This window comes from Osmia bicornis, chromosome 3, assembly GCF_907164935.1.
Source record: "Osmia bicornis bicornis chromosome 3, iOsmBic2.1, whole genome shotgun sequence".
NCBI lineage: Eukaryota > Metazoa > Arthropoda > Insecta > Hymenoptera > Megachilidae > Osmia > Osmia bicornis.
Window position 1 is genome coordinate 2,922,601 of NC_060218.1, and position 27,034 is coordinate 2,949,634.

Consider the following 27,034-nt stretch of genomic DNA (forward strand, 5'->3'; position numbering starts at 1 on the left):
ATCCTGATAATAATCTATTAGATTGTTATAGGAAATTTGCTTCCTACGAACAAACTTTTACATTGAAAATCAGGTTGAAAGTAAGGCTTTGAAAAGTGTTTGACCAATCATTTCGGTGTTCAATGTTCCTGTCATCTGACAAGTTCGGAACGAATCTGGTGGAGTTGAATATACATACGATAAGAGCACTTTGTCCGTATATTTTCTTTCGAACTTGACCTCGCTAGTTGATCGAAGTTAGTCCTCTTAATGGTTGTTCTCTAATAATTCAATTTTATTAACCGAACTTTTTTAAAAGAAACATTAGTTAAAAATGGCTGTGGCTGTCAGGACATTTTCAAAATTCACAGGTAAAATACTTACACTTATTGAATGGGTTTTTTTCATTGTTAAAAAAGTGGACCTTTGTATATTTCGAAATACTTGAAACAGATTTGTATGATATTGCAAGATTTCACGTCCTATTCTCGTGTCTCGTATCGAATATGTTATAAATTTCAAAAACTAAAAATACTTCTGACATCCTGCAGTTCATATTAATGTTCCCATTATATAAGGATATATATAATTATTCATAACTCATTCTTTATGGGGGGATTTACTTATAATTAATTAGATTTGCTGTACAATATCCTCTAACTATTAATGAATCATTATGTAATTCTGTATTAAATTTTCACTTCTCTTTTATATACATGTCATAATATACATTTTTTAAGTCTTTTTTTATCTTAGTATGTACCTTGTACCAGTGATGTTACATTTAACTTATTAACATTATTTTCTATAGCTGTTAGAAACAATGTTGAATCATTGTTTTAATGTATCTATATTATAATTTATCATTCTGTCATAATAAGTGTCATGCATGAGTTCAATCACATGAACTCATTGGATGATGTTCATTCAATGAACCTTGACCTAAAAATTAAGAAATTTGATATTGTTCCTATAAATAAGCTTGTGTTGAGACAATAGGGACTTAAAATTTCTGTTTACACCACTTAATTATTCCTAAATTTAATAGAATAAACTAATATTAAAGTAATAATTGAAGATAACAATGTACATGCACTTGTTTAAAATTTTCTTTCAACAAGTTGTCTTGGTAGTATATTTTCATTCAATATATTGTTTCTTTTATGTTTCAGTCAGAAATTGTGGAAGTCTGTTAGGTTCTCAAATAAGATTTAATTATACAGCTACTAGAAAAAATTTAAAAATTGATTCCAATACCAAAGTAATATGTCAAGGTTTTACTGGTAAACAAGGAACGTTTCATTGCAAACAGGCCATTGAGTATGGTACTAAAATAGTAGGCGGCGTTAGTCCCAAGAAGGCTGGCACAGAACATCTTGGAAAACCAGTTTATAAAACTGTGAAAGAGGTTGATAAAATTTTTCATTATAATATTTAAATTACATAATTTCTGTTGAAAGGTCACATATAAAATGACATTAAATTTATAGATTACATGATTTTCATTATAGGCTAAGGAAGCCACAGGTGCCACAGCTACTGTTATCTATGTTCCTCCACCAGCAGCAGCATCAGCTATCATGGAAGCTATAGAGGCTGAAATGCCATTAATTGTATGTATTACTGAAGGTATTCCACAACATGACATGGTGAAAGTTAAAAGACGACTGTTAGAGCAAACCAAATCGCGTTTAATTGGGCCAAATTGTCCTGGAATAATAGCTCCAGAACAGGTATGGATATTTTATTTGAAATCTTTTAATATTTGTGTACTAATTTGTCTTATATTCATTTTACAACATACAATTATCTCAGTGTAAAATAGGCATTATGCCAGGCCATATACATCAAAAAGGAAAAGTTGGTATTGTATCAAGATCTGGTACTTTAACATATGAGGCTGTGAATCAAACAACCCTTGTAAGTTGGTACTTCTTTCTGATTTTGCAGTTTTTCTTGGAGAGTTAATAAGAGTTAATAATGAAAATTTTATTTTAAAGGCTGGTCTTGGGCAAACTCTCTGTGTTGGAATTGGCGGCGATCCCTTTAATGGAACTGACTTCATTGATTGTTTGGAAGTATTTCTTAAAGATCCACAGTGTGATGGTATTATAATGATTGGTGAAATTGGTGGTAGTGCAGAAGAATCAGCAGCAGAATACCTCATTGAACATAACACTGTTGGTTGCTGTTCTAACTTATTGGTACCTAAACCTCACCCCATCCTATCCTAGTAACTGATAATTACTTTTCAGTAATCCTGATGTCCTACATTCTTCAAAGCATGTTGTAAATCCTTATAAATTTAATTTACTGTAATAACGCGTATGGGTGTTATACTCGTTTAATATATTTCAGGGTGGTAAAGCTAAGCCAGTAGTGTCATTCATTGCTGGTATCACTGCTCCTCCAGGACGACGAATGGGACACGCTGGTGCAATTATTTCAGGAGGAAAAGGAGGCGCGCAGGATAAAATTAATGCACTAGAAAAGGTACAACTAAATTCCGTGTATTATTGATTTAATTTATTCCTGTTATCGTATATAAAAATGTTTTTTTTTACAGGCCGGTGTAATAGTTACTAGGAGTCCTGCGCAAATGGGAAATGAACTCTTGAAAGAAATGACACGTCTTGGCTTGGTGTGTAATTAAAAAACACATGTCGCTATATATATATATGTAGTTTGCCTCATGTGGATGTATCTTCGTACAATAAATTTAAAGTATAAATAATGACATCATCTAAAAAGCGATACGATGTGACACATTAAAATGTGTAAATTCTTTAAATTGCTGATGCAATACCTATGTTCATCGTCGTACGAAGTTGCCTGTCTACTTCATTCCTAAAGATATTAAACTTATAAAGTAACAAGAAGATTTTTTGAAGGACTGAATTTATTTTAACACTGTACAGTGTTCAAAAAATACTTTTACCGATATAGCTTTTATTTTAACGACAGCAAACGTCCAAAGATAATATGTAAAAAAATATTTAACAATAACTGCCGTTGTTATTCGTCATTTTTTTTTTAACTTGCAAATTATAAATTTTTCTATGCTATTACACCATAATTTTAAGAAACAGTTATTTAAGTAATTCTTACTATTGTTGTAAATTATATCAAAGCTATATCTGTTATAACAAACAACTCAAACTGTTATATACTTATATTGTAACTTGTAAAAACTAAAATATATCAAATGACATCAATTAACCCTTCAAAAGTTTTTCGTTCTGTAGAAATAAATTTTATATTTATTTTGAAATTGTTTTAACATTACTTTAATAGATACACAAATAATTTTTAATGTCCTTACACTGAAAATCCCATTATTTTATCTATAAATTCGGCGATACGTTTACTTTTATCATTAACAAATGGTCTTAATTTTGTAAAATCCATTATTTGTATAGTATTCAATAACGTTTCACAGGTACAATAATATAAATGTTTGTCTTGATACAGTTGCTCAGCTAATTCTAATTGATGGTTGCCCATCAAATTTTCATTTGCAACAACAATTAAGTTCTTTCTATTTTCTAATGCATCAAGTATGCTTCCAGCCCCTGCATGACTTATAATAAGATCTGCATTTTCTACATAATCATTAATGTTTACACTTAAGTTAAAGTATTCTATGTTTACAAAACCACAACATGGTGTACAATCAGGCACAAATAAAGTTTTGCCAATTTGTAAAATCATTTCATTATATCCTCTTGATGACAATGCCTGAAACAATTATACAATAGCAATATACATTAGTGAAATTAAAAATAAACAAGTCTTATGATTTCATATGTTTACTTCTAAAACTTCTAAACAGAGTGCTGTTCTGATTAATTCATCAAATTTTGTAGTACCTACAGTAACAAACACTTTTTTATTTGTTACTGACATGGTAAATATGATTAATTATAATAGAAATTAATAATTTTCATGCAATAAATAGCGCAGTGACAACCTTTGCTCAGTGATTACAGATAGTAGAAGCATTGACTACAAAGTCAATGTCATAAGGAAGGATAAAATAATAAACAAAAGGTTCGCCGAGGCTTAGAAGAGAGATAAAATCATAAATTTTATTCCTCTGTGATGAGCTTGTTAATAGGCGGAAAAAATAAATAAAGTAAATTAAATAAACTCCGGAAGAAATTAGAGGACGATTATTATACTGGTATGGTCTTTTCATACGGACTTGATTTCATTTGGGGTTTCAGGGACCCCGCTGTGCCCTTTGGATACCGATCTGATACATCGTGGGGTGTTAGGGACCCCCGAAGCACTGGAGGCTCTCACTGCATACCGACATTATGGCATTCGGGGTTCCAGGGACCCCGAAGCACCGGTGGCTCTACCCACATTATGGCATTCGGGGTTTCAGGGACCCCGAAGCGCCAGTGGCTCTACCGACATTATGGCATTCGGGGTTTCAGGGACCCCGAAGTACCACTGGCTCTCTCTGCATACTGACATTTTGGCATTCGGGGTTTCAGGGACCCCATACGCACCGATGGCTCCATCTGTATACTGACCACACGGTATTCGGGGTGTCAAGGACCCCGAAGTTGTTGAGTAGGTTCAGCCATTTTTGTATAGATGGCGCCGGGATCGAATTTTAAAAATACTAAATGTATGGCGGTCTTTTTAAAATACCGGTTTCTCGAATAACTAGTTTAATAATTATTTTCAGGTCTTCTGTTGATTTTGACTAATTTCTAAAAAATAGAATGAAAGGGAGTAAAAATTGTTTTTTTTTAAAGGCATATTCAGTCTTGTTGAATATAATCACTGCCTGATACAAGGCAATCCTATACGTTACGAAATTTATGCTTTCGTCACATTGTGTTATTATGCCCCGCGAATTTTAATACAATATGCCAGCTAAAATAAAAAATAAGGTTCTTACGTATGAAGGTTGCAATTATTTGCGATATCGCTTGCTATTGTCTACATTGTCAGGTAGACCGGTGCAAGTAACAGATATTAGAATCAAAGATGATAATCCTGGACTTAGAGGTTAGTTCAAATGCACATTTCTTAAAGAGTACTTAAGTATTTCAGTTGTAACAATAAATAAAATGTAATTTATTCTTTGTATATGTTTATATATAAGAATATGAAGTCAGCTTTATACGCTTATTGGATAAAATTACAAATGGATCAAGGATAGAGCTAAATGAAACAGGAACTAATTTATATTATAGTCCTGGTTTATTAAATGGAGGAGATTTGGAACATGATTGTAGCTTACAAAGAGGTATTGGATATTACTTAGAAGGGATCATGATATTAGCTCCATTTTGTAAAAAAGCAGTTGAAGTAAAACTTAGAGGAATCACTAATAACACAATAGGTATGTAAGAACAATGATATAACAGGAAGTCAAGTTTGAACATTGCTAAACCTCATTTGATATTTTTCAGATCCCTCTGTTGATCGAATTAAAGCAATTGGTGTACCTATATTAAAAAGATTTTTATTGGGAGACAATGAAGTTGTCCTTACTATTAAAAAAAGAGGAGCAGCACCACTGGGAGGTGGAGAAATTCATTTGAAATGCCCTGCTAGCCGTAATCTTAGGACTATTCAAGTTAGTTTTAATCAGTCTGTATAAATTTTTACTAATAATAGGTATAGCTTTACATAGAAAAATTTGTTTATAGCTTCATGATAGTGGAATGGTCAAAAGAATAAGAGGTACTGCATGTAGTATACGTGTTTCTCCTGCTATTGCTAATAGAATTATAGAATCTGCTAAAGGTGTATTATTAAAGTTCCTGCCAGATGTCTATATCTATGCAGATCATTGTAGAGGTGCAGCTAGTGGCAAATCTCCAGGTATACATTTAATATCATTATACTTAGCTTGTTATATGAATTAAATATTTGAAATAATTACAAATATACCAGGTTTTGGAATAAGTTTATCAGCTGAAACAACAAATGAAGTCTTTTTTGGTGGAGAAGCATGTTCACCTCACATGACCACAGGTTCTTTACCTTGTGTACCAGAAGATCTTGGTAAAGAAGCAGCTATGAAGCTGATTGACGAAATTTATAGGTATAGCAAATAAATGAAAAACATGCATAATGCAATTGAAGTGTAACATAAACTCACATAATTTTAGAAATGGATGTGTGGATTCACCTTTCCAACCCATGACTGCTATGTTTATGGCACTAGGTAAAAAGGATGTATCTAAAGTTGTAACAGGACCTTTAACACCATCAATGTAAGTATGGAAAAAAAGATTAACCAAAATATTAAATCTAAAAAAAAATATCATTTCTATAGGATACAGTTTTTACGCGATTTACGGGATTTCTTTGGAACCGTCTTTAAAATTGAGCCGCTTAAAGAAGAAGATGAAGTATTAGATCAAGTTGTTTTAACTTGTGTAGGCGTGGGCTATACAAACATCAGCAGGCGGATATTATAAAATCAAAGTATTTATATTTTTATTATATATAATAGTTTTGTAATTCCAACGAATAAATGACAAAATTTCTAACTACGATTTAAATCGTTATTAAATCAATCCCCGTAAGACCGTAAATTTTATAATACAAATGTTTGTAAGTGAATTGGTTTAGAAGGCCATGCGTGGAAAATATTTGACTTTAATGTGGTCCATAAATTGTGATAATTTTTGGACCACTTTTTACAATCTAAATAGGTGATTTTTTTAGGATGTTTTATATTGCATTCAAAGTTCTGATACTTATCATAAACTCGTAAGAATGTTTCAAACAATGCTCGTTTTGTTACAAGTAAATTGTTACCTTTCTTCTTTTTAGTGGCACCTTGTTTTCTGCCTTCAATTGCTATTTCCGTATCACTGTAAATTTAATTATGTAAATACGATTTGAAAAAATATAATTATACGTATAAAGTAAAAAATTACCGATTTTTGACAGCACACCATATTATACTCGATGGGCACGGATGTGTTCTTTCATAATTTTTCTGCTCTTTAAAAGAGATATTGCTTTGCACAATTTTTAATTCATATAATTCTTTATTGAACCGTTTATACAATCCACGTTCCATTGCCTCTAAAGAGAAAGGACAATTACCTCCAACTACAACGGTATCTATTTTTATTGTAGGTATTAATATTGATAAAAGTGAGCCCTGTAATCCCATAATATTCCATCTGAAATCCGTACACAAAATATAATTATAATGATCGGTATCAGAAACGGATTGTAGCATTTGTATTTACTTTGCTATTTTATCTGAACAAGACAAGCTGAGAGTAGGATTTCCCCTTCCGGGTTTAGTGCGTAATGGTCCAACTACATGATAATTCACTCCTGGTAAGTAAGGATCGTGGTATTTTTCAGATTTAACACATTTTGCACCAGTTCTATATACATCTTTGATTATGTGCTCCTCTTTTCTAATTTTTGTTGGAGGTGGATTATTGTCACAGGACTCTTTTAAAAATATGGAACAATCTCCACAAGGTGTTTGACTTGTGAAGAAATGGAATGATATTCCACTTTGTAATTTAATTTTGTTTTCATCATCCATTTCGAAAACATCACTTTCAATACCATCAACTAACAAATCGATCTGGTTATATAAATATCTTAAAAAGGCACGTCTAGAAAGAATTTCAGCGTGAGAATCGTGTAATCTACAACCTTCTTTGTATATTTCCGTATTTATTAAATCTATTTTCCCTAAACATTTTGTTCCCGTAGCGAGAGCTACTAAAGACAACGAATCATCGTGTTTCTTTAATACGATACCCGACAATACAGTCCATTCTTTTTCCGATGGTTTACCAGTTTTACCAAGCTTTGCATATTTTTCTATACAAAGTTGTGCAACTTGATCTGCAAAATCTTTCATGCTATTATGATATAATATAAAATACATATCATTAAATCACTAATGTCTTTAAATTAGTTTAAATTATTTATTGCTTTGTTTATTTAATAAACATTAGAAGGATCCCAAGTATATTTACACTGAGGCAGAGAAGATAAAGCATTCATATTTTCTTCATCAATCATAAAATCTAACTGCATATTGTTTCTTATATGCTCTTTTTGTACAGCCTTGGGAATAATTCCTAAAAGAATATTCATAAATAGTACAGAATTACAATATAGGTACATTAAAAGAATAAATTATTTACCAATTCCCTGTTCCAAGGCCCATTTTAACAACAACTGCGCTGGAGATACATCAAGCTGAGAAGCTATTTTCGTAACAGTTGGATCTGTTAAAAGACTAGTATTGCTACTAGTTCCTAAAGAAGAGTAAGCTTGCACATGAACGCCTTTTTCATTGCAATATGCGATTAGTTCTTCTTGACGAAAATGAGGATGGCATTCAACCTATAAAAACAAACATAATTAACTTTATAATCAATGTAAATGAAGATATTTAATTAGCACAGGGTTAATCTTACTTGATTAACAGCTGGTGCTATACCCTTACGGTCATGTAACAACTCTTCCAAGTGCCTTACAGTATAGTTAGATACACCTACAGATCTTATGAATCCTTGCTTTTTCAAATCTACTAATGTTCTCCAAGTCTTTGCTCTTAAGCTGGAGTTATCTGTGGAAGTCTCTGGTATACGGGAAGCAGCTGGCCAATGAATCAAATACAGATCAATGTATGTGGTATTAAGTGCTTTAAGAGACTTCTGCACAGATTCTTCTATTCTTTCTGGATTTCCATGATCTCTTGGCGAAAGTTTAGTTGTTATAAAAATATCGCTTCTTTCAAGATTATATTTTGGTAACAGCAGTGTTAAAGCATAACCAATATCCTCTTCATTACGGTAAACTACAGCTGTATCTGTGTATAATAAACAGAATTATGAAAAATACATTTAAAACTGTATTTGCAAATATCAGTAAATATTCTATACTTGTATACGTACCAATAGAACGAAAACCTACTTTCAAACTTTCATCAACAACATCACATATTGTCTCTCTCCCTTGAATCTTATATGTTCCAACTGAAAGAAAAATTATTCAATACTTTATAATTTATGGTACCTGTCACATAATAATGAATATAAATTAAACAAATCTTTAAAAGTAAGAAATAAATATTGTATCTTATTTTTTTTTAATGATCTTACATCCAATAAGAGGCATAACATAGCCACTCGAAAGTCGAACGTTCCGCGTTCTACCATTCATATTTACAAACTATTATTGCACTTACTCGAGTATGTTATCTTTGTGTAAATAATATAGTAAATATATAATAATTGTAATATGACACTGTTGCGTGTGCGAAGGCAAATGGCAGGACCAATTTATATTCCAATAGTCGCAAAGTATAGTCAATGTCAGAGTTAATTGTATGCGTAACCTTCTTCTCATTAAGTATCGAGCACGGTTGGTTTCATTATTGCAGAAGTCTGAGGGGAAAGGGGATCGCCATTTTCCTTGAGAAAATCTATATATTTACTATATACATATGCTCGGTACTCTACATATATGAAATTTCAAATTATTTGGCGGGATTTTACACTTGCGCCACCTGTCGTTAAACGGAAGAGCTATAAATCGATAATCTTTTGCGCTCTCTATCGGCGAATTCAAAAAGCTCGTTTTCAGCTAGAATAGTAGCTGTCGTTTCCGAGGGTTCATATTTTATGGGGTCTCAGACACCCCCAGATGAAAATAAGTCTGCATGCAGAGAGCAGTCTGTAATTTCTTTTCTCAGTTATTTATTTAATTGACTTAAATTTTACTATCATTTTAGTTATTTAATCCCTTATACTCCTGCTCTCTTATATCCCTGCATTCCTTACATCACTGCTTTCTTTATACCCAGAGTGTTTTTAAAAATTTTAATTCATTTTCAACATCGATTTATTCAAAAATGAAGCCTTTAACGAAAAAATGTCACTTCACATTTCCGATTCACTTTTTTATATAAATTCGTCCTCTTTCCCCTTTTGTCACCTAGTCAGAAACATTTTGTATATACTCCATAATGAAATTAAATGAAGCCAAAATTTTATCTTTCATCTTTAAATTATACTTTTTCTAATAATCGAGAAACAAAATTTCTGATTTAACGATATAATCATTGCTATTTCCTTAACTCTGTAATACTGCATGTTTTATCTAGGCGGGTTTATTTGCCAAGTAAACAACTCCAAAGAAGCATATATTTATTTACAAAATGCAGCAAGTATCGTTCTGTTGAAATCGTTTTCCGCGCTATGGTTGATCGTTCGCTATTTTAATCTATTTTACGTCTGTAACGTTACACAACCGGTGATCTTGTGCACTACTCTACGAATTTCTCTATTTCATCAGAACCTTTGCTTATTATCATTAATGCTCGTTTCCCGTGAACTTACACGTGTTATATCTTAAAAGTTTCGCGTAAAATTGAAAATTCAATTTATCAATAAACAACCTCAATTATTTTTCAATAACAGCAATATATTTCTTTAAAATTAAACTGTATTTTAAACGAGTTGTTTGCATAAACATTCAATCGAATCTTCTTCTTTTTTTTTTTATCAAAAGACAGAATTGAAGAATCGTGTTTGCAAGATTTCTCCTTAATCTCTGTATTCTGATGGAAGGAAATCAACAGGTGCAAGCAATCATTGTTCAAGAACATTTTCTTCAGCTTAGAAAATCAATTAATAGGTACAGGAGTCACGTTCTCGCTACGTCTTCCTACGATCGTCATTATTATCTGCTCGTGTCGTGGCTCTTTGTTCTCATCGAAAATTAATTGCTTTAAATCAATTGCACCCTCCCTATTTCACGAACCGTGCTCTTAATGAAGCGATACTCTCCCCTTTCGTTCATCCTTCCGCGCCCTTACTCTTCGCCATCGGTTCCTCCGTGGTATAATAGACAGGGGATCCTGAAAGCATACTTCCAGGTTTCGAAGGTGCATGGCGTTGTTTATTTTCAAATTGTTCGTCAGAGAAAAATGATGCGGGCAAAGAGGGTTGGCAATTAATATCTATGAAAGTATCTGCTGATCAATTACCTGGATAATTGTCTTTAATTTGTTTATTTTCTTCGAAAGATGCTATTAAAAATTCTATAAAGAGGAAAAAACGTTTCGAATTTATTTTTTTATCGAAACGAGGGGATGAATTTTTTTTTGATAAATTACCTCGATTGATCTTCGTTATGAAAGAAGAACGAGGTATCAATGAGTGTTAAAATACGCGTGAAATTTACTACATACTTTGGGATGTATATTCAAGAGTCGTTCAACCACCCTCTGATGAGGTTCGTCCCTTAGTCTGATAGAAGATGGAAAGCAGTAGATAAAAGCAGCGCGATATAAGAGGTCGGGAACGAGTCATTTGTAATCTGTTTAGGGCTACCGCACCACCTCGGGGTTTTCGGTAAATCGCATTTGTCACTTACAGGAGACAAGAAACGATCAAAGCGAAGAAAGGTCCGCAACGCTTCGAAGAGGGATGCGAAATACATATATAGCAGGTCTGTTCGAAGAAATGTACGAAATCTCGGCGAATTTCTTTTGCAATTCAATCGTATTTATAAGACGCGTTCAATCCTACAACTTTCCTTTTATATTTATAAAAAGAAATGAAGAATGCTAAAATTTGATGATAAAAGAAGATTGTACCTTTCACAAAGATTGCTAACAACAAGAATGATTTCGGTCGTTAATTTTAGAATGAAAACCTTGGAAGGTATAATAGGAGATCAAGTTTTGCTGTCAACTAATTGTGCAAAAGGAAGCGAAGAAAAGTTGATGTTTCAGCAAGGTTCCACCGATAACGTTCGTCAGTCGTTATGGATGGAGGGATCAAGTCGGATCGAGGCTTTTTTCAAATACAAACGTCGGAGGTGGTGAATAAAACACCTCCGATACAGGAAGGAAGAGGGTTAGAGAGGAGAACGCAGGCGCGATTGAAGGAAGGTGCGCGAGCGGTGTTTCAAGACCTCCGGCGGGATTCTTCTGTTCAGTTTACCGTGGTCACCGCTTCCGAAACTTCTCGCGCTTATCATCCGCGGCGGGAAATCAATTCGACCGTGAGTTTCGATCGAGATTAATCGACGGATAATCGAATTGGAAAGCCGGCAAGATTGAAATTAGATCAAGTATAATGAAAAGAGGAGAATTAAAGTTTGTTGAAAATTGTGGCGAGTGCTTAGGATTAGAACAACTGACGTTGAAGTTAAAAATAAATAGAGGATGGAAAATAAATTAGTCCATGTACATAAGGCACTCGAAGAATTCTTTTTTGATTTCAAATCTTGAACATTGATGAAAACTTCTCACAGGTTTCTGTGAATACCACGCGAGAGGTATTCGTGCACTTTCTTTAATAAATTAAAGTCTGTTTGCATACCTTCGCTTTCCGCGAATATCCATCTGCAGATATTTCGTTTGTCTTCTTCGAAGAATATTAAACACAGTTTCACTTTTCAACGCGGAGAAACTTCTGTTCATAAAATATATTGATTTTTCACTTTGAATTATGAATAAGGTTTCATCTTGGTTGAACAATATAAAACTGTTTGAATGTAGATGCAATGTAGAACGCAATGACTTCGTGATACAAACAGACACGACGCGACTTTATACGAACTGGCATTTAAACGACCTGATCTGTTACTGACAGCTTGGAAAAAAAATACAGCAAAAGGGATGATGCAATGTGAATGAAAAAAAAATAATATCAAAATAGAGAAAGAACATCAGGAAATCTCCTCCCATTTCGTTAACGCGAAGTTGATTCGATCGATGACTGTTCGATGGTTATCAACTACTCTCTTGATTCAAGATTTCGCGAATTCAATTAGCCTGAAACGATTAAAGCGAAGCGTCGATAACCTTATTGGGTCTGCCTGATTGATAAGCCAGTAATGGGATCGATCGATGGGAATACTTTAGGGAATATGTCAACGATAAATTGGACAGTGTCGTTTACAGTCGCCTCCGATATGTCCATATCGAAAATTAACGACGGAAGTGTTTTCAAATTGACTTAATAAACGTTTCACGATTAACGATCTGTAATTAAGAAAATTGATCATTTCCAAGTGATGAAAACTGAGGCATCCCTTGTTAAGATAAATTTCGTGGTCAATTAAAAATTATACAGCCTTCCGTTTGATCCACGAAATAACCGGAAGCTGATGTTTTCTATTCAACGATCGAAGGACTGATGAAAAGTAGGACAAAGGAGGACAAAAATCATCGAAAGTGAACTAATATCGTTAAAGGAAGGTATAACGTTTTATGAAACGAGTGTAGAAGACGTCTGAGAGAATGGTATCGACAACATCCTTGTCGAGCTTCAACAATTCGTACAACGGAACGACGTCTCTGAACGAAACCTTCAAAATGGATATCACTGGAGATATACTTTGGTACTTTTACGACAAATTCCACAGCGAGACCAATTACTTGTTGATCATCTTGTACGTACCTGTGATAGCACTCGCAGTCACGGCCAATACCCTCGTCATCGCGGTGGTGTTTAAGTACCATTACATGCGCAGGTAAAAAGTACAATTATTTTAATCTAATTTTCCACAATTAATTTTTAATTTTCTAAAATAGAAATTAACGCCCCTTGCGTAGCCCTTAATATTATCAAGCCTTTATAATTACATTTCATAATAAAATCTTTTCCAAAATTATTTTTTAATTTTCTAAAAATAGAAATTAACGCCCCTCGCGCAACCCCTAATATTACAAAGCCTTTATAATTTTGTTTCAAAATAAAATCTTTTCCAAAAGTATTTTTTAATTTTCTAAAAATTGAAATTATCATCCCTCGCGCAACCCCTAATATTACCAAGCCTTTATAATTACATTTGAAAATAAAATCTTTTCCTTTGTATTTGTATTTGCAAAGTAAAGAAAATGATTACACTAAATAGGCAAATATTTCATCTCTCGTCGTGTAAACAAAATGTTATTTCACTCGATTGATTCAATTCCCGTTTTAGGCAAAAGTCTCACGTTGACCGTCGTTATTAAATAAGCTATTGAATAATTAACGATACCGACGTGTTGACATTCGTGTCAGAGAAAGAATTCGAATCTTCGTACTTGAAGATTAGCATGGAAAAACAGCTTCAAGGAGCAGGCGCAATAATATACAGCGGGTAACTTTGAAGTAATTTAAACTTGTAGAAGGGAAATTTAACTAATATACCGTGTGATAGTTGGATTAAAACGGTCTTGTATGGGTGCTTGATTAGGGAGGTCGTCATCCCTATCGCGGCTGACGGTTTGCTATCAGGATATTGCTTTTAGAATCAATCTTGATATAGTTAATTAAGTTTGGGCAGGGCTTCTTTCAAAAATTGAGAAATTACCTTGGAAAGATCAAGGTTCATACAAATACCGCAGTGGACATTATCAATAATTTTTTAATTAAAATTTTCACTTCGACACCCTTACGTTATTATTACGTTTTTTTTTAAATTATTCAAACTTTACTTTTCTTATAATTAGATAATGTAAAATTGAAAATGTCGATCATCAATGGGCCTAAAATCAATATTTAAATTTTTGATGCTCGTACCGTGTTAACATTAGCTCGAAAATTAACGAAATGAACGTTAGATAAAAAAACGAGCCGCAACGGGCGAGTTTTTATCAGGTTGCCGGCAATTCATTTACATTCTCGACTACTTAGCACCTCGTTGGCAACTCTTGTATATCTTGCTCTGCCCCTGGACAAGCGCATTTCCTCGACCTAGTTTCGTTCTAAAGAACTCAGGAATATTGCTCAAGAGAGAGATAGAGATAGGTGTTAATTATGATTCATAGATTATTGATAAACTGCAGATGTACGATCAGGGTAGCACAGATGGGACACGTTTAATGAGTGATAAAAGCGTGTGAATGCGTGAGGAAGATGGAAACAACGCGTATGCAACCGGCTGGTAAACAATGGAGCACAAATTGAATTCACTGATAGAAAGTATCCGGTACAAACATAGAAGATTATCGCGTTTATAATGCAAGGTATTATAAGCGAGAATTCAGGATTATAAACAAATGGATGATTATTAGAAATTTCTGGTATTAACAGTAATGGATATCTACATATTTCCCTGTATTTATTCCTTTACCCTTTTTAACACCCTCTGTTTATAAATAAATGAAATGTAGAGAAATTTATGGATTATCCAAAGCGCGGACCATAAAGAGGCTCCAATGAATTTGATAAGTTCCCACGTTTTCCTGAATCGCGTTTCCTGTTTCTACCGGAAGAAGAATGCACCTTGAACGTTCTCAGCCATTAGACTATGAAATGGTTAGGCGTGTGCTTATTTCCGACAGCGAAGAAGAGTCGTGCAAATAAGCGATCGGTTTGTTTTCGTGATACATGAACAAACGTCACGATTGGCCCGTTACACGTTTATTTGACGAGCAAAAGTTATTGCTCTCTTTCTCTCTCTTATGCATCAAGTTCAGGCTCGCGAATGAGAATTTTGATATTAACCACTGTTATTCGGTGTACGCGTTTTTCTATACAAATTTTTGCTTCTGCAAAAATGTTGAATGAGCAATTTTTATTCGAATATTTGGAATATTGAAAATATGGAACCTCGGATGATTCTAATATCGAAAGTGTTTGATCTACCCAGATGTCGCGAAATCAGGCGATTGGCAATGTTTGACAAAGCGTAACCCTTTTGTTCACAGTGTCACTAATTACTTCGTGGTCAACCTGTCGGTGGCGGATCTTCTGGTTACCACTATTTGCATGCCAGTGGCTGTCAGTCAAGCAATTTCCATAGTATGGATCCATGGGGAAGTTATGTGCAAGCTATCGTCCTATCTTCAGGGTAATTAAACAAATTCTCATCGATCGTAATAAAAATACTTACATCGATAGAAGCTGTCTGCAAGGTTAATGAAATCCTTTGAAAATTGTCTTTTCCTTTGAATAAAAATCGCACGGTTCTCTCGGCGACATTTACACTCTTCCCCGATGAAAATGTGACAGACAAATTAAATGAAAAAGAAATATCACCGTCACGAATTGCCGCGACATAACTCATGGACCGGTGAGCATCGGTGGGCGAGAGTCAGTCTGGCTCATACATAAAAGATCCGCGCGGTTGTATGCGTCTATGCATGCACACGTACATGCACTTCCGTTTCCCTCGACGACCCTGGTGTCGATTAGTTTTTTCTTTTTTTACTTAATGCGACCTTCCTTCCCACGTTCGAGCACCTCGAGGTGGACGTCTAATTTATTCAATAGCCAACAATAATATTTAGCTAGCGAAAACAAACGAGAAAAGAACTATTGCTCGCCCGTTTCTTTCGAGGGGGTGAGTTACATTCAAATAACGTTGAAAGTCACGAAAGAAGAAACTTTCTATCCCAAAGTTGGAAAAAAGAAGAAACGGTGTTCTATTGCTTTAAGGTCCTCGAGGGATCGAGATTGGGAAACTATTCTTTTCGGGAAATTTATTTAAAAAATAATAACGACATTTTGGCAGGTCGATAAATTCAAAATTGTTTGTTCATAGGTGTTGCCGTGGCGGCCTCGGTTTTCACGATCACAGCGATGAGCATCGACAGATACCTGGCGATAAGAAGTCCGATGGCGTTTCGTCGTGTATTTAATCGGAAGAGCACGATCTTCGTTATCGTGGCTCTTTGGCTGGTCGCGTTAATTATATTTGCTCCCGTTTTAAGGGCGGTCAGTATAAAATCCTGCGTGAATTTCATTTTTTTTCTCTCTCCTTTTTTTTTTAGAATGCTTTTATTCGACACGAAGTACTGTTCAAAGGTTGTTAACGATGAAAAATGGTATCATGACAGGGTTTCATCGATACCCTTGTTGTCGTTTCGCTTCGTCGTATTCTTCTTTTTATCAGTTACTTGTTAAAAGCAAAATCCGAATCGAATTAAACTTTTGCAATTGAAACACACTGATAATTATCAGACATCGTTGACTTCTTAAAAAATAAATATTCTTCCTGTCATAGGAATTTATTTCTCAAGGAATATCGATTAATAATCACAACATTTTTCATCTATTTTCCAACAAATTTTCCACTTCTCATGACAGAAGAATGGCATCGAGTTTTTAGAAGCCTCCTTTCTCGAAGCTTCCTTTATTTATTATTTCTACAATATTATGACTGTCGAAACTTCTTTTACGCTAAGTAATAAAAAGAAATGCTGTCAGTCCTATAAGTGTCAAGCGTTTCGAGAATAGAGAATTACGCAATGTGCAATCAATGCCATTGTATACTTTGAACAGTTGGTACGTGGTAAAAAAAATGAGAAACCGAGGAGTTTACTTTCGTCAATCCTAAAAGTGTCCTATTGCATCAGATTATCCCCGATTACTTTGGACAAAGTTTCAGCTGGCAGAGAAGACAGAAAGTGATCGAATAAAACGTTCCACTGGAAACTTGGAATGAAAGAAAGAAACTTCGTTACGAACAGACGTTATCGCCTCGGTTTCCCAAAGATAGATCGACGGACGGTTGTTTTCCAATCCCTCTTTCAGATGACCCTCCAGAGCCCGGGCATGGAACTTAGCAACATTACTTTCTACGGATCGTGGACAATGTCGAGGAATTTTACCGAGGATATCTCTCGCGTGTCACAACGGCCACCTGCGTTCTACATTTGTTCGGAGGACTTCAAACCATTGGGTATTCGAGCGCATCTTTTCGGCGCCGTCTGTTTCGTCTTGGTTTATGCCATTCCCGGTAAGGCCATGAGTAATAGCGTGCCTAACTTTAACACGTTCGCTTCCATCCGTCCCTCAAGAAAGAAACTGATATTTCTTTCGGGGAAAGATCAATCATTTTACCCCGATCTATTTTATTTTATTTCTATCGCTTTCTTCGTTCAGGTTTCGTCGTGATACTCTCTTACTCGATGATGGGTCGAACGCTGTGCTCCAGGAAACCACCCTTCGATTGCGACAGCGTCGAAGGAAGTGCCAGCTCGCAACAGGTTGGTCCAATATTTGAAAATGGTCGTTTTCTGATGGGACTTGATAATAAATTTTGTCAAAATTTCTATTAAATGAAAATTAATTAATTTTATCTAATGAGTAGGACAAAGTAGTATAATTTAATTAAATCAAATCCCAAAGATTCAATTCTCCAACTTTGCTTCGTTAAAGCCCATTCAACCTAAGTCGCGTGGGTTACATATTTACATAAACTTTGATTAGAAGAGCATCTTCCATGTAACATAATAATTCTCCATCAACAAACTTCTCTGTCCTAATCTTCTTTCCACCCCCAGGGAATCTAAATCTTCATCTACCCAGATGAACGAGAATCAAAGGGAATCGTAATTGATCCAAATCCATCCAGATTTATAATAGTTCACCTGTATTCTGTCCGCAGAGTTTCAGGCTGGTACGGGAGCGACGTCGAATTGCCTGGATATTGCTCCTTCTGGCGGTGCTTTTCGCTCTCTGCTGGCTGCCGTACAATGTTTTAATGCTGTTAATCGATCTCGGAGCAATCGGTGAGTGGTGGGTTCGGTTACCGCACACCCGTTTTAATCGAATACCCTTGTATACCGAGTGGCAACTCGATAGCGATATTTCTTCCTTTCGCGAGAAACGAGCCAGAGATTCGACGAGAGTTCATTCCGACGGGCAGTCGAAAGTTTCTTCATTAAATTACCTGCGAAATGGCACGATTGCGCGCGTTACTTTGTCCTTTGGACGATAAAGGGATGAAACTGTTTCAGGGGAAGGAACAGTTACGACCAATGCTCTATCCTATTGCCTGTTTCTGGGACACGCGAACAGCGCCTTGAATCCTATTGTCTACTGCTTCATGACTCGGAATTTTCGACGGAGCGTCGTGGAGATTGTTTGTCGCGGTTCCCGTGGCTTGGCACGTAGAAGACCCCGTCGAAGAGTAAGTGTCAATAGCGTGCCACTGTGCGCGTCGCTGCGTCTGCAGCATTCGAAGAAGCCATTTTTCACCCCATTGCGCGACACTTGTTCAGAGAAATATATGAACGAAAAATTGGAACGTATATCGAAAGTTATATGAATTCGTATGCAACGAAATTTCTATCGACGGGACGAACGGGGTAAATTGAGGGTAAAGGTTTGCATTGATCCAACGATATTGTCATTCGAAGGGCTGGGGTTTCGTTTCCACAGTGGTGTAACTCAATATTCGCCGCGACTATCGAAACGAAAACCAACGGTCCTTTGAACAAACGCCGCGACAACGGAAAATCGAGACCGATTGGGTCGTGTGTTTTTTTATATTTATTTTTAGCGTTTAATTTTACCACTCGTGTCAGTCAAACGGCTGAAAACTTGACGCGTTGTTAAAGAAAAAAAAGAGTTTCCCGTTGCGTTCGAGGGTGTCGAGCGCTCTTTGATATTTTATGCACTTTTGTAAAAAGGAAAAAAATCATAGAAAATCTACGTTACTAGCATCGACCTTGTTATCGCAATTATTTGGAACACAAGGAATACTTCTATCCTCTGCTTATCCGTGGAATTTATATGACACCTTGCGAGATACTATTTACGAGCAGACGTCACCCGGTGAGTATCGCGATTTCATCAACCCCCATGCGAATTCTCAGCGAAAGATCGTGAAATTATAGTCGGCACGTGGCACAAGTATTATTTACCCGGACAGTTTATGTGGTCCGAGTTGGTAATAATAAAATGGTTATATTTCTCGGTAGAAAAGCAAACACATCGTTCCGAATCGGTTGGTTTAATATGAAAACTCGAAGAAATAGAATAATTCTTACGCAATGTTTACTCCATGCTGAAATAAATAAATAAATTAGAATTTTCAACCTTTACTACGAACCGCAGACTCTATTCACCGTGTACATTTCTACCCTTTCTTGTATCTCCGTCAGAGATATATTCCAGAGAATAGGAACGTTTCGTAAAAGAGAAAGCAATAATCGTAAAAGATGTTTCATATCCTCCAGCGTTTCTCGCGTGCTGTTTCAGAGTATTCAAGGAACGGGGGTGATCGATGACGTCTGCGCAGGGTGCAGCGCTGGTGGCAACGTGAGACGAGGATTGCTACGAAAACGAAGAATGTTACCCGGATGCGGATGCGGGCTACCGATCGGTCCTCATCACTCCGTGTTGGCGGTGAAACGAACGGCCACGACGAGCAGCGGATACGACAGCTTTTACAGCAGACACAGCCCTCACAGACGTTGCTATATGTTGCGGAGCCTTCGAGGGAGACCGCAAACACCGACGGGCCAGGCTCAGAACGCGAACAAACGACAGGAAACCTGCTCCGAGAAGAACGTGACTATTAGTCAACCGCGTGTTAATACCCTCGTTACAACAGACGAACAACGTTGCTCTTAAATACCATCGATTACTTAACCGGTGATCCAACGGTTGTAGACGTTGAGGAATTTTGGAGTGTTGGTAGTAATCGATGAAAAGATGAACGGAGAAAGGAGTCTCGAGGCAAAATCGCGAATAAATTTTATCCTAATCGATGTATTTTTCATTATTTATTCTTGAGACGAAGCAGGGGAACTTGGATTGATTGATTTTGAGATATTGAAAATTTGACACGAAATTATTGTAGCATTGCTGAACAAAAGGAGGGATTTTTTGGTACAAATATCCTGTCATTTTTTGTAGTTCTTTTACGACAAACTGTGCTACATGAATGATGAACGAAAGAAGAAAGACACGGGTTGTTGTTAACGAGGTACAGAACGGAGGGGTAAGTTTGTTAAGAGACAAGTAGGGCTACCCTTTCAAAGGAGAATGTTGATACAGCGAGGAGCACTTATACTCCACGACACTGTTTACCGCGTGTCTTTCGCACTCAGTTCCTTCCAACTTCCCTTCGAAATAATTCCTGGTATTAAAACTGATAAAAAATATGTTGCAAAAGGGATGCAACTGCAACGAGACTGAACGAACGTCAATCGTTTGCAAATATTTGCTCTACTTCGGTAAACTTGTTCGCTCTCATTTGACGTCGAGCAATTCAATTAAATTCGATTAAATTTGAATTGAAATAGTCTCGATAAAAATATTTTCCCAGTTCAGGAATCAAAGATATCAAACAGAAGAAATGGTTGGATTCTTTTTTTTTTCTTGAAATCTAACGGATCTAAGAAACTTTTCTGAATGGAAGTTGATCAAATTGAGAAGGGTGTGTTAAAGCGACAAGGGCGAGCCTTGGTACTCCGATACTCCCTTGAATATTTGCCGACGATACGCTGCGAACAGAAAAGTATCGGGGAATATTTATAAAAAGCGCTTTATATCGATCCAGGTATTTCGCTAAGGAGCTCGTTGAGAAGGATGATAAGATTCGTGGCAATTTAGAGGAAGCTTGATAGCCAGGCTTAAAATTCGTGCAAGGAGTCTCGAAACTTTCTTGCAACTTCGCATAGTTACGTGCTTACGGAAATCTTGTCACGAAAATAGTTGAAATTCCCGTCTGAAACGCAGCGAGGAAAATAGCATGACATCGACGAGGAATAAATCGTTTCAAGGAATGGAAAAATGAAAATAGGGTTGGACCCGCAAAGGATGAACTCTCGTGGCTGCAGCAGGCAATCTCGTTTACGGTTCTTTTTGATCGCGAACCGACAGGAAAACGTACGGCCGATACTGCTTTGGTAAAAATTTATTCCACGACGACAGGTAATACATACGAATTGGACGGACCACCTAGCCGCGTAAAAGTATCACAAAAAAAGTATATTACAAAGAAATTTATACGCTACGTTTGTCGACGAGTAGTGTACAATTAAAGAAATTGCAACTTTGCCTCTCGCTAAGGACAGATGGTTCCTCTTATCGTACGAAAATGATAACGCATAGCTCGTTGGCCCCCGTGTATCGATTGGCTTCGTTTTACCATATTTCTTCTTATCAATTTCAACTTCTCTTCGATACAATTTCCATCGCGTTATTTAGAGGAACACGAAGTTACAAAGAGCGAGTTTTACGAATCTTCTTCTGGCATTTTCTTTTTTTTTTTTTTTTTATTCTTATCCTATAGAACAATATAGTTCGCAAGCTTCTTCTTACCTAAGAGCTTAAAGTAGTCACTTGCCTGCTCGGTCGTTTATCATTTGCTACTTACGTATACGTTTACGAAACTTCGGCCAGTTTCTGTTTCCTTTCATCCGCCGGAATTAGATCGCACCGATTACACGGTACACAGTCATTGTATTCTTTTTTTCAATAATTTCTTGTAAAATTTATTTAGGAACGTTTTAGCATCATAGCTTCCGAGAAAAAGAATCCTAAGAGCTAGGGATCTAACGCACTTAACGATGTAGACACAGAGGGGAAAAAAAGCTGATCATTGGTGCATTTAATACTGACATGAGAAATTGACGATAATTTCAGAGGATTTAGAAAATCGCTATAAAAATATTTGTCGTCTTACAATGGTCGTTAATTCTAGCAGTCTGCCACCACTCTCCTGGTTCTCTTTCATCGGAAGCTCGACCATGGCGATATTTTACCATCTTATTGTCCCGTTTCTTAGCTCCTTGTACATGGACGCGGTTATTACACCGTGACTTTGGGTGTAACTGTCTAAGAAAGGCTTGGACTTTTTCTCGTTATTCCCATCGGTGACTTGTTTCTGGCACCTGGAGACGGGTGCGGCGTTTTTAGTTCGGTTATTCGGGAAATTAGCTGTCTGTTGGGGTTTCTTAATACTGCTAGCGTCGCATTGCGAGATGGTCCTGTAATTGATATCCTTCGATCTATAGAGATGGGACGATTGTCCTTTGACACGGGACGGCATCGTTTGATTTAGATAATTTTGAACGACTTGATTCTTCGTCACCGAATGACGCGATTCGTCGTTGTTACGATTATCGGTGCGTTTGTCACTGCCACTGTTGCAGGTTCTCAGATAACCGCAATTATTGTCCAACGTTCTCGAGAAATATTTCGTCTGAAGACTCTTGGGACTGTCGTGAATGATGGTGCTTTTCTGTCGGTCATCTTCTCTCCAGTTCACGTTCGATGAGGCTCGGTTCGGTCCACGGTTCTGCTTGCAATTCCTCCGCAACTTTACTCGGCCAACTTGCGCCGGTTGACACGACTTTCCACCGGGCGCGCACTGAAATAGCGAAAATTTCGAAAAGACTAATGTTACGCTGGAAAAGAACCTTCTCGATATCGTCGATCGTTCTAGTAAAATATAGAAACGTTGCGTGTTCGTGACGCGTATTAAATGATTACAGTACCTAAATGAATCCCACGCGGCACGTAGCCTGTAACGAATAGAATCGTCCGTTTACTCTCATGGGAAGAGCACGACGAGTTTATAAATACATGGGGAAATTGAATCGACCGATTTCTGGGTTCACTTACCACGGTCACTTGATCCGATTGTATTGAACGCTGGGATTTCGATAATGGTCGTTGTTGATTGATGTACAAACAACTCTTGGTCGTGTTTGGTGCCAGGTTGTTCGAAGCGCCGTTCATCAGATTGTAGGTGTATTGAGTTGCCACGGTTTTTGCTGTCGAAAACGAAGAAAATTTTTATTAACGTCATCGATTCTTGTAGTTTTACACGATTTTATATAAAAAAAAACAATTGAATTCGATTTTCACCGGTTGATCGAAAATTCCTCGTGTTCGACATCTGCGACTCCATGCAGGTGCTTATGGATCTTGTCTTTGTGGTTCTTTCACCGCTGTCAATTTGCGTGTTCCGTGTCGTCTTTCTGCTCGGTAGCTGGGTACGTACTGATAGAAAAAAAGAGATAGAACACCAGAACGGTTTATCATCAGCGTCACGAACAGGATCGTCGTGGTCATTAATGTATCGGTTCTCTCTCGTATAATAAACGTTGTTAATTTTACCCTCTGAACACGAAGGTTCGTACGTATCAGTTCTACATCTGTCTTTACGTAAATCCTGGTACGAATGCGCAAGATTTTTACCAACAGTCACGTCACCTTGACCGATGACTGGGCTACTGTTACTAATGGCCGTTTCCTTCCTGATGTGCTCCGAGAGTCGTCTGACTCTAGACTTAGACCTGATTTCGTTCAGTTAATAGATTAATTTTAGATCAATGAAACCAACCATCGGTGTACGACGCGGATAAACGTATCGACTTACATATTTTTGTGCTTGCGATGCTTCTCATCCATCATTGAATAAAGCTTATTTCTGTACTCGTCGACCGAAAGCTGTACATCGTCTCTGAGTAGAGGAACAACGTTGGAACCGCGTTCCGGTTCGTTGCTTCTTCTGTGAAAACTAGGAAGAAGGAAGAAATCATCGAGGCCATTAATCTTGTCTTCGTTCTTACGCAGAAAATTATACACACTTGGCCACGTAAAGATGTTCCAACGCTTCGACAGCTGTTAATCTGTGATTCGGATTGAAGACTATCAGATTGCTTATAAGATTCAACGCCTCTTTCGGCACATCCGGTAGTAAATCCTTCAGTGAACGTCTCGGCCCGTACGGAGTCTTCTCTAATAAATTAGTACCGTAACCGGCACAGACCGAAATTAAATCTGAAATAATTTACCAATCAGAGAATTCGACCACTTGCTACTATCGTCGCGAAGGAATTACCTTCTTTCGTGGGCGGTGGAAGTGTGGCCATTATTCTTTCGACCTGATTGATCGTCGAAGAACCGGGGAACAGTGGCTTTCCAAGAAGCATTTCGCCGAGTATACATCCCAAAGACCACATGTCTATACCCTTCGTATACCTGATCAACATAGCCAAAGAATCGTACAAATAAAATTTGTCCAAACTGCTGCGATGAAAAGACACCGAAGCTTTGAATATATTAATCCTTTCAATTAACGATCATCGCAGCGGTGAACGTCTTAAGACTGTGTTTAAACGCAGGCTTGAAAGTTTCATTGGAAACGACGGATTACCTCCTCGAAGCAACGAGTATTTCTGGTGCACGGTACCAGCGGGTTGCCACATAATCCGTTAAGGTAGGATCACTCGCGGTTTCACCGTCGCCTTCCCCTATCTGTGTGACGGATCGTGCTAATCCGAAATCAGCGATTTTGCAGTGACACTGTGCATTCAGCAGAACGTTCGACGGCTAGAAGGAATATCGACGCGCAAGTTAAGTACATCTGAGCGAAGGACAAAAGGTATTTGGAATAAAAAAAAGAAAATTATTTTTCATCCTGGGAGTCTAACATAGAACCTCCTAATGAATCACCGGGTCATTCCCTCCTCTAAAAAAAGCTTCAGTTGCAGGAAATTGTACCGCGATCGTCTCACCTTCAGGTCCCGATGTATCACGTTTCCCGAATGAATGTACTTGATCGCCTTAAACAGCTGATACATGATGTACACCTTGTGGACGTCCTTCAGGATGTTGCCCTTCTTAATGACGTTGTGAAGATCGGTTTCTGGGGAAACGGGCCGAAAGGTGTTTCAGGCCAAATGTCTGAGAATCGTCGCGGCACGTGACCAGTCGTGAAATTCTTCTTCGAACCGGGTAAAACTCACCCATGTACTCGAATATCAGATATATGTCCCGATCGTTGTTCGCCTTGTGGAGACCGATCAGTCGTATGATGTTCTCGTGATTGGCGAACGATAATAGGAACATTATCTCGCGAAACGTCCTCTGCGCGTCAGTTTGGTTCCCGAAGGCGTCGAAGATCTTCTTCATCGCAACCGTCTCCTTGTTTTTCTTGTCGATCGCCTTCCAAACGATACCGTAAGCCTACGAAACAAATCTTATGTGTGTGGACGGGTTCTTATAGATTTTATTAATGACCGGCTAAAGTTCTTTGTTAGGTCGTTACGTGGGAGTGAGTACACGTGGTTGTCGTCGCTGTTGTTGTATGTATCCGGGATTCGTTGTCATGATTATGTTAAGCGGTCAAGTATCGATTGCTTTCTAGTTATACTTTTTCGCGATACAGGTACCACGACGACTGTCATCGATAATTTTATGTATATATGCATAGGATTCTTTTTTCTAGAACGTTCGCTTCGATATGTCCCATAAAAGACGACATTTTGTAGAATTTTTAATAGATACAGAGGCTCGAGTTCATTAATTTCGTAATAATACATTAAGATTATTTTGTCATTTTTATTATCGTACATATTTTTTTAAAAGTAAAAAAAATATTTTATATATGGATATATATGCACATACTAATTTCATAAATAAATGCATTATCGAGCAATGAATTTTAAACTGTCATTAATAGAAGCGCATATTGTTATTGCAACAAATATGACTGAATACGTGAATAGCGTTCTACAGGGAAGAAAACTTAAATAGTTTTATAAATCCGTGGATCTTGACATAGAGAATATATGGAATTGTAGAAATGATATTAAATAAAAAATTACCCCCTTGCCGAGGCGTCGAACGATGTCGTAATGTTTGCTGACGTGCGCGTCGATTTCTAAGATCTTTTCGGTGGTGTTTTTCGACGACATAGCGGCAAGAAAACGTGGACACGGTGAAACTTCGATACGTCGATCTGAATTGTTTAAGTTGTACAAAAATTTTCAAACGTAAACGACGCGTACAGACCGTAACGTATTCACATCTTTACACATCAGGAAGGAAGCTCCACTCGAACAGTTTTCTCATTCAACCTTTGACACATCAATGTGGCTATGTTTGTACAATTCGTGCAAGTTACTATGACGACAATGTTCCCGTGACACTGAACAACAGTGCGTGATCATATAGCGGGTAAGCGCAAGAAAAAAAAGATACTGATTGAAACATTTTGTTTTTTTTTTTTACGTATAGGAACGTCTTTTTCCATTTTTATTTCCTTTCCCTCAGGTGTTATACAAACTGTGGCTAACGTTATGAATCTCGTTCGACATTTATACGCTGAATAATTACACTTGCAAAGTATTATAAGACATTTCGCTATGAAAAATGGTTTGTTACATAGGAATCATTGGAATTACTACAATGCCTATGGGTTTAACTAAATGCAATTTGAACAAAACACATAATAAAGTATTCTTGGAACGCTATGTGTATACTGGTCCCTAAGACAATAATCACAAATACCCTACGGTAATAATGCGGCTAATAAAGTGCCTTAAAGTGCCATAAAG

The 27,034-nt window shown here is 36.7% G+C and overlaps 7 protein-coding genes across 10 annotated transcripts; 3 read left to right on the plus strand and 4 right to left on the minus strand.

Moving 5' to 3' along the window:
• Positions 1-121: 121 nt before the first annotated feature.
• On the plus strand, positions 122-2,716 carry LOC114878626 (succinate--CoA ligase [ADP/GDP-forming] subunit alpha, mitochondrial). The gene is made up of 7 exons (XM_029192652.2): positions 122-350; positions 1,152-1,387; positions 1,491-1,712; positions 1,795-1,899; positions 1,980-2,159; positions 2,338-2,472; positions 2,546-2,716. The coding sequence occupies exons 1-7, from the start codon at positions 314-316 to the stop codon at positions 2,630-2,632; spliced, it is 1,002 nt and encodes a 333-aa protein (XP_029048485.1). The 5' UTR covers positions 122-313; the 3' UTR covers positions 2,633-2,716.
• A 98-nt stretch (positions 2,717-2,814) lies between these two features.
• Positions 2,815-4,165, minus strand: LOC114878231 (UDP-N-acetylglucosamine transferase subunit ALG13 homolog). The gene is made up of 3 exons (XM_029191805.2): positions 3,793-4,165; positions 3,302-3,717; positions 2,815-3,218 (listed from the first exon to the last, which is right to left on the minus strand). The coding sequence occupies exons 1-3, from the start codon at positions 3,883-3,885 to the stop codon at positions 3,203-3,205; spliced, it is 525 nt and encodes a 174-aa protein (XP_029047638.2). The 5' UTR covers positions 3,886-4,165; the 3' UTR covers positions 2,815-3,202.
• A 494-nt stretch (positions 4,166-4,659) lies between these two features.
• Positions 4,660-6,506, plus strand: LOC114878216 (RNA 3'-terminal phosphate cyclase-like protein). The gene is made up of 7 exons (XM_029191780.2): positions 4,660-5,004; positions 5,102-5,341; positions 5,412-5,578; positions 5,652-5,826; positions 5,899-6,049; positions 6,117-6,221; positions 6,284-6,506. Exons 1-7 carry the CDS (start codon positions 4,863-4,865, stop codon positions 6,426-6,428), a joined length of 1,125 nt encoding a protein of 374 aa, XP_029047613.2. The 5' UTR covers positions 4,660-4,862; the 3' UTR covers positions 6,429-6,506.
• On the minus strand, positions 6,421-7,876 carry LOC114878209 (tRNA-specific adenosine deaminase 1). Its single transcript, XM_029191768.2, has 3 exons — positions 7,215-7,876; positions 6,894-7,145; positions 6,421-6,827 (listed from the first exon to the last, which is right to left on the minus strand). The coding sequence occupies exons 1-3, from the start codon at positions 7,874-7,876 to the stop codon at positions 6,548-6,550; spliced, it is 1,194 nt and encodes a 397-aa protein (XP_029047601.1). The 3' UTR covers positions 6,421-6,547.
• Positions 7,877-7,902: 26 nt separating this feature from the next.
• LOC114878226 (glyoxal reductase-like) lies at positions 7,903-9,395 on the minus strand. Its single transcript, XM_029191791.2, has 5 exons — positions 9,102-9,395; positions 8,895-8,975; positions 8,415-8,809; positions 8,139-8,340; positions 7,903-8,072 (listed from the first exon to the last, which is right to left on the minus strand). Exons 1-5 carry the CDS (start codon positions 9,160-9,162, stop codon positions 7,933-7,935), a joined length of 879 nt encoding a protein of 292 aa, XP_029047624.1. The 5' UTR covers positions 9,163-9,395; the 3' UTR covers positions 7,903-7,932.
• A 2,542-nt stretch (positions 9,396-11,937) lies between these two features.
• LOC114878403 (neuropeptide FF receptor 1-like) lies at positions 11,938-22,268 on the plus strand. Of its 3 annotated transcripts, none has more exons than XM_029192190.2 (9): positions 11,938-12,288; positions 12,768-13,488; positions 15,653-15,795; positions 16,489-16,661; positions 17,481-17,685; positions 17,832-17,935; positions 18,337-18,460; positions 18,689-18,861; positions 19,935-22,268. In XM_029192190.2, the coding sequence occupies exons 2-9, from the start codon at positions 13,256-13,258 to the stop codon at positions 20,307-20,309; spliced, it is 1,530 nt and encodes a 509-aa protein (XP_029048023.2). In that variant the 5' UTR covers positions 11,938-12,288; positions 12,768-13,255; the 3' UTR covers positions 20,310-22,268. The 3 variants fall into 3 exon arrangements, with proteins under 3 accessions (XP_029048023.2, XP_029048033.2, XP_029048044.2); XM_029192200.2 differs by having other exon boundaries at positions 12,787-13,488; XM_029192211.2 differs by having other exon boundaries at positions 11,960-12,012.
• LOC114878637 (extracellular signal-regulated kinase 2) lies at positions 21,583-26,585 on the minus strand. 2 transcript variants are annotated; one of them, XM_046285236.1, is made up of 12 exons: positions 26,303-26,585; positions 25,442-25,661; positions 25,211-25,341; positions 24,850-25,025; positions 24,535-24,674; positions 24,281-24,473; positions 24,070-24,210; positions 23,808-23,986; positions 23,556-23,690; positions 23,310-23,461; positions 23,183-23,209; positions 22,967-23,055 (listed from the first exon to the last, which is right to left on the minus strand). In XM_046285236.1, exons 1-11 carry the CDS (start codon positions 26,390-26,392, stop codon positions 23,183-23,185), a joined length of 1,584 nt encoding a protein of 527 aa, XP_046141192.1. In that variant the 5' UTR covers positions 26,393-26,585; the 3' UTR covers positions 22,967-23,055. The 2 variants fall into 2 exon arrangements, with proteins under 2 accessions (XP_029048503.1, XP_046141192.1); XM_029192670.2 differs by lacking the exon at positions 23,183-23,209 and having other exon boundaries at positions 21,583-23,055.
• Between the last annotated feature and the right edge of the window lie 449 nt (positions 26,586-27,034).

What these genes read in the sequence shown, in the direction of transcription:
- LOC114878626 (XM_029192652.2), top strand. Translation starts at nt 314, where the DNA reads ATGGCTGTGGCTGTCAGGACATTTTCAAAATTCACAG. An exon ending in GACATTTTCAAAATTCACAG is followed by an intron (nt 351 to 1,151) that starts GTAAAATACTTA and finishes TTTATGTTTCAG; the next exon opens with TCAGAAATTGTGGAAGTCTG. An exon ending in CTGTGAATCAAACAACCCTT is followed by an intron (nt 1,900 to 1,979) that starts GTAAGTTGGTAC and finishes TTTATTTTAAAG; the next exon opens with GCTGGTCTTGGGCAAACTCT.
- LOC114878231 (XM_029191805.2), bottom strand. Translation starts at nt 3,885, where the DNA reads ATGTCAGTAACAAATAAAAAAGTGTTTGTTACTGTAGGTACTACAAAA. An exon ending in TCTGTTTAGAAGTTTTAGAA is followed by an intron (nt 3,718 to 3,792) that starts GTAAACATATGA and finishes TAATTGTTTCAG; the next exon opens with GCATTGTCATCAAGAGGATA.
- LOC114878216 (XM_029191780.2), top strand. Translation starts at nt 4,863, where the DNA reads ATGCCAGCTAAAATAAAAAATAAGGTTCTTACGTATGAAGGTTGCAAT. An exon ending in GTAATCTTAGGACTATTCAA is followed by an intron (nt 5,579 to 5,651) that starts GTTAGTTTTAAT and finishes ATTTGTTTATAG; the next exon opens with CTTCATGATAGTGGAATGGT. An exon ending in GGACCTTTAACACCATCAAT is followed by an intron (nt 6,222 to 6,283) that starts GTAAGTATGGAA and finishes TCATTTCTATAG; the next exon opens with GATACAGTTTTTACGCGATT.
- LOC114878209 (XM_029191768.2), bottom strand. Translation starts at nt 7,876, where the DNA reads ATGTATTTTATATTATATCATAATAGCATGAAAGATTTTGCAGATCAA. An exon ending in TGTTCAGATAAAATAGCAAA is followed by an intron (nt 7,146 to 7,214) that starts GTAAATACAAAT and finishes TACGGATTTCAG; the next exon opens with ATGGAATATTATGGGATTAC. An exon ending in TGGTGTGCTGTCAAAAATCG is followed by an intron (nt 6,828 to 6,893) that starts GTAATTTTTTAC and finishes TTAAATTTACAG; the next exon opens with TGATACGGAAATAGCAATTG.
- LOC114878226 (XM_029191791.2), bottom strand. Translation starts at nt 9,162, where the DNA reads ATGAATGGTAGAACGCGGAACGTTCGACTTTCGAGTGGCTATGTTATG. An exon ending in TAGCACCAGCTGTTAATCAA is followed by an intron (nt 8,341 to 8,414) that starts GTAAGATTAACC and finishes TTGTTTTTATAG; the next exon opens with GTTGAATGCCATCCTCATTT. An exon ending in GGCCTTGGAACAGGGAATTG is followed by an intron (nt 8,073 to 8,138) that starts GTAAATAATTTA and finishes ATATTCTTTTAG; the next exon opens with GAATTATTCCCAAGGCTGTA.
- LOC114878403 (XM_029192190.2), top strand. Translation starts at nt 13,256, where the DNA reads ATGGTATCGACAACATCCTTGTCGAGCTTCAACAATTCGTACAACGGA. An exon ending in AAGTACCATTACATGCGCAG is followed by an intron (nt 13,489 to 15,652) that starts GTAAAAAGTACA and finishes TTTTGTTCACAG; the next exon opens with TGTCACTAATTACTTCGTGG. An exon ending in GCTATCGTCCTATCTTCAGG is followed by an intron (nt 15,796 to 16,488) that starts GTAATTAAACAA and finishes GTTTGTTCATAG; the next exon opens with GTGTTGCCGTGGCGGCCTCG.
- LOC114878637 (XM_029192670.2), bottom strand. Translation starts at nt 26,392, where the DNA reads ATGTCGTCGAAAAACACCACCGAAAAGATCTTAGAAATCGACGCGCAC. An exon ending in TGATACATCGGGACCTGAAG is followed by an intron (nt 25,026 to 25,210) that starts GTGAGACGATCG and finishes TATTCCTTCTAG; the next exon opens with CCGTCGAACGTTCTGCTGAA. An exon ending in TCCACCGCCCACGAAAGAAG is followed by an intron (nt 24,474 to 24,534) that starts GTAATTCCTTCG and finishes AAATTATTTCAG; the next exon opens with ATTTAATTTCGGTCTGTGCC.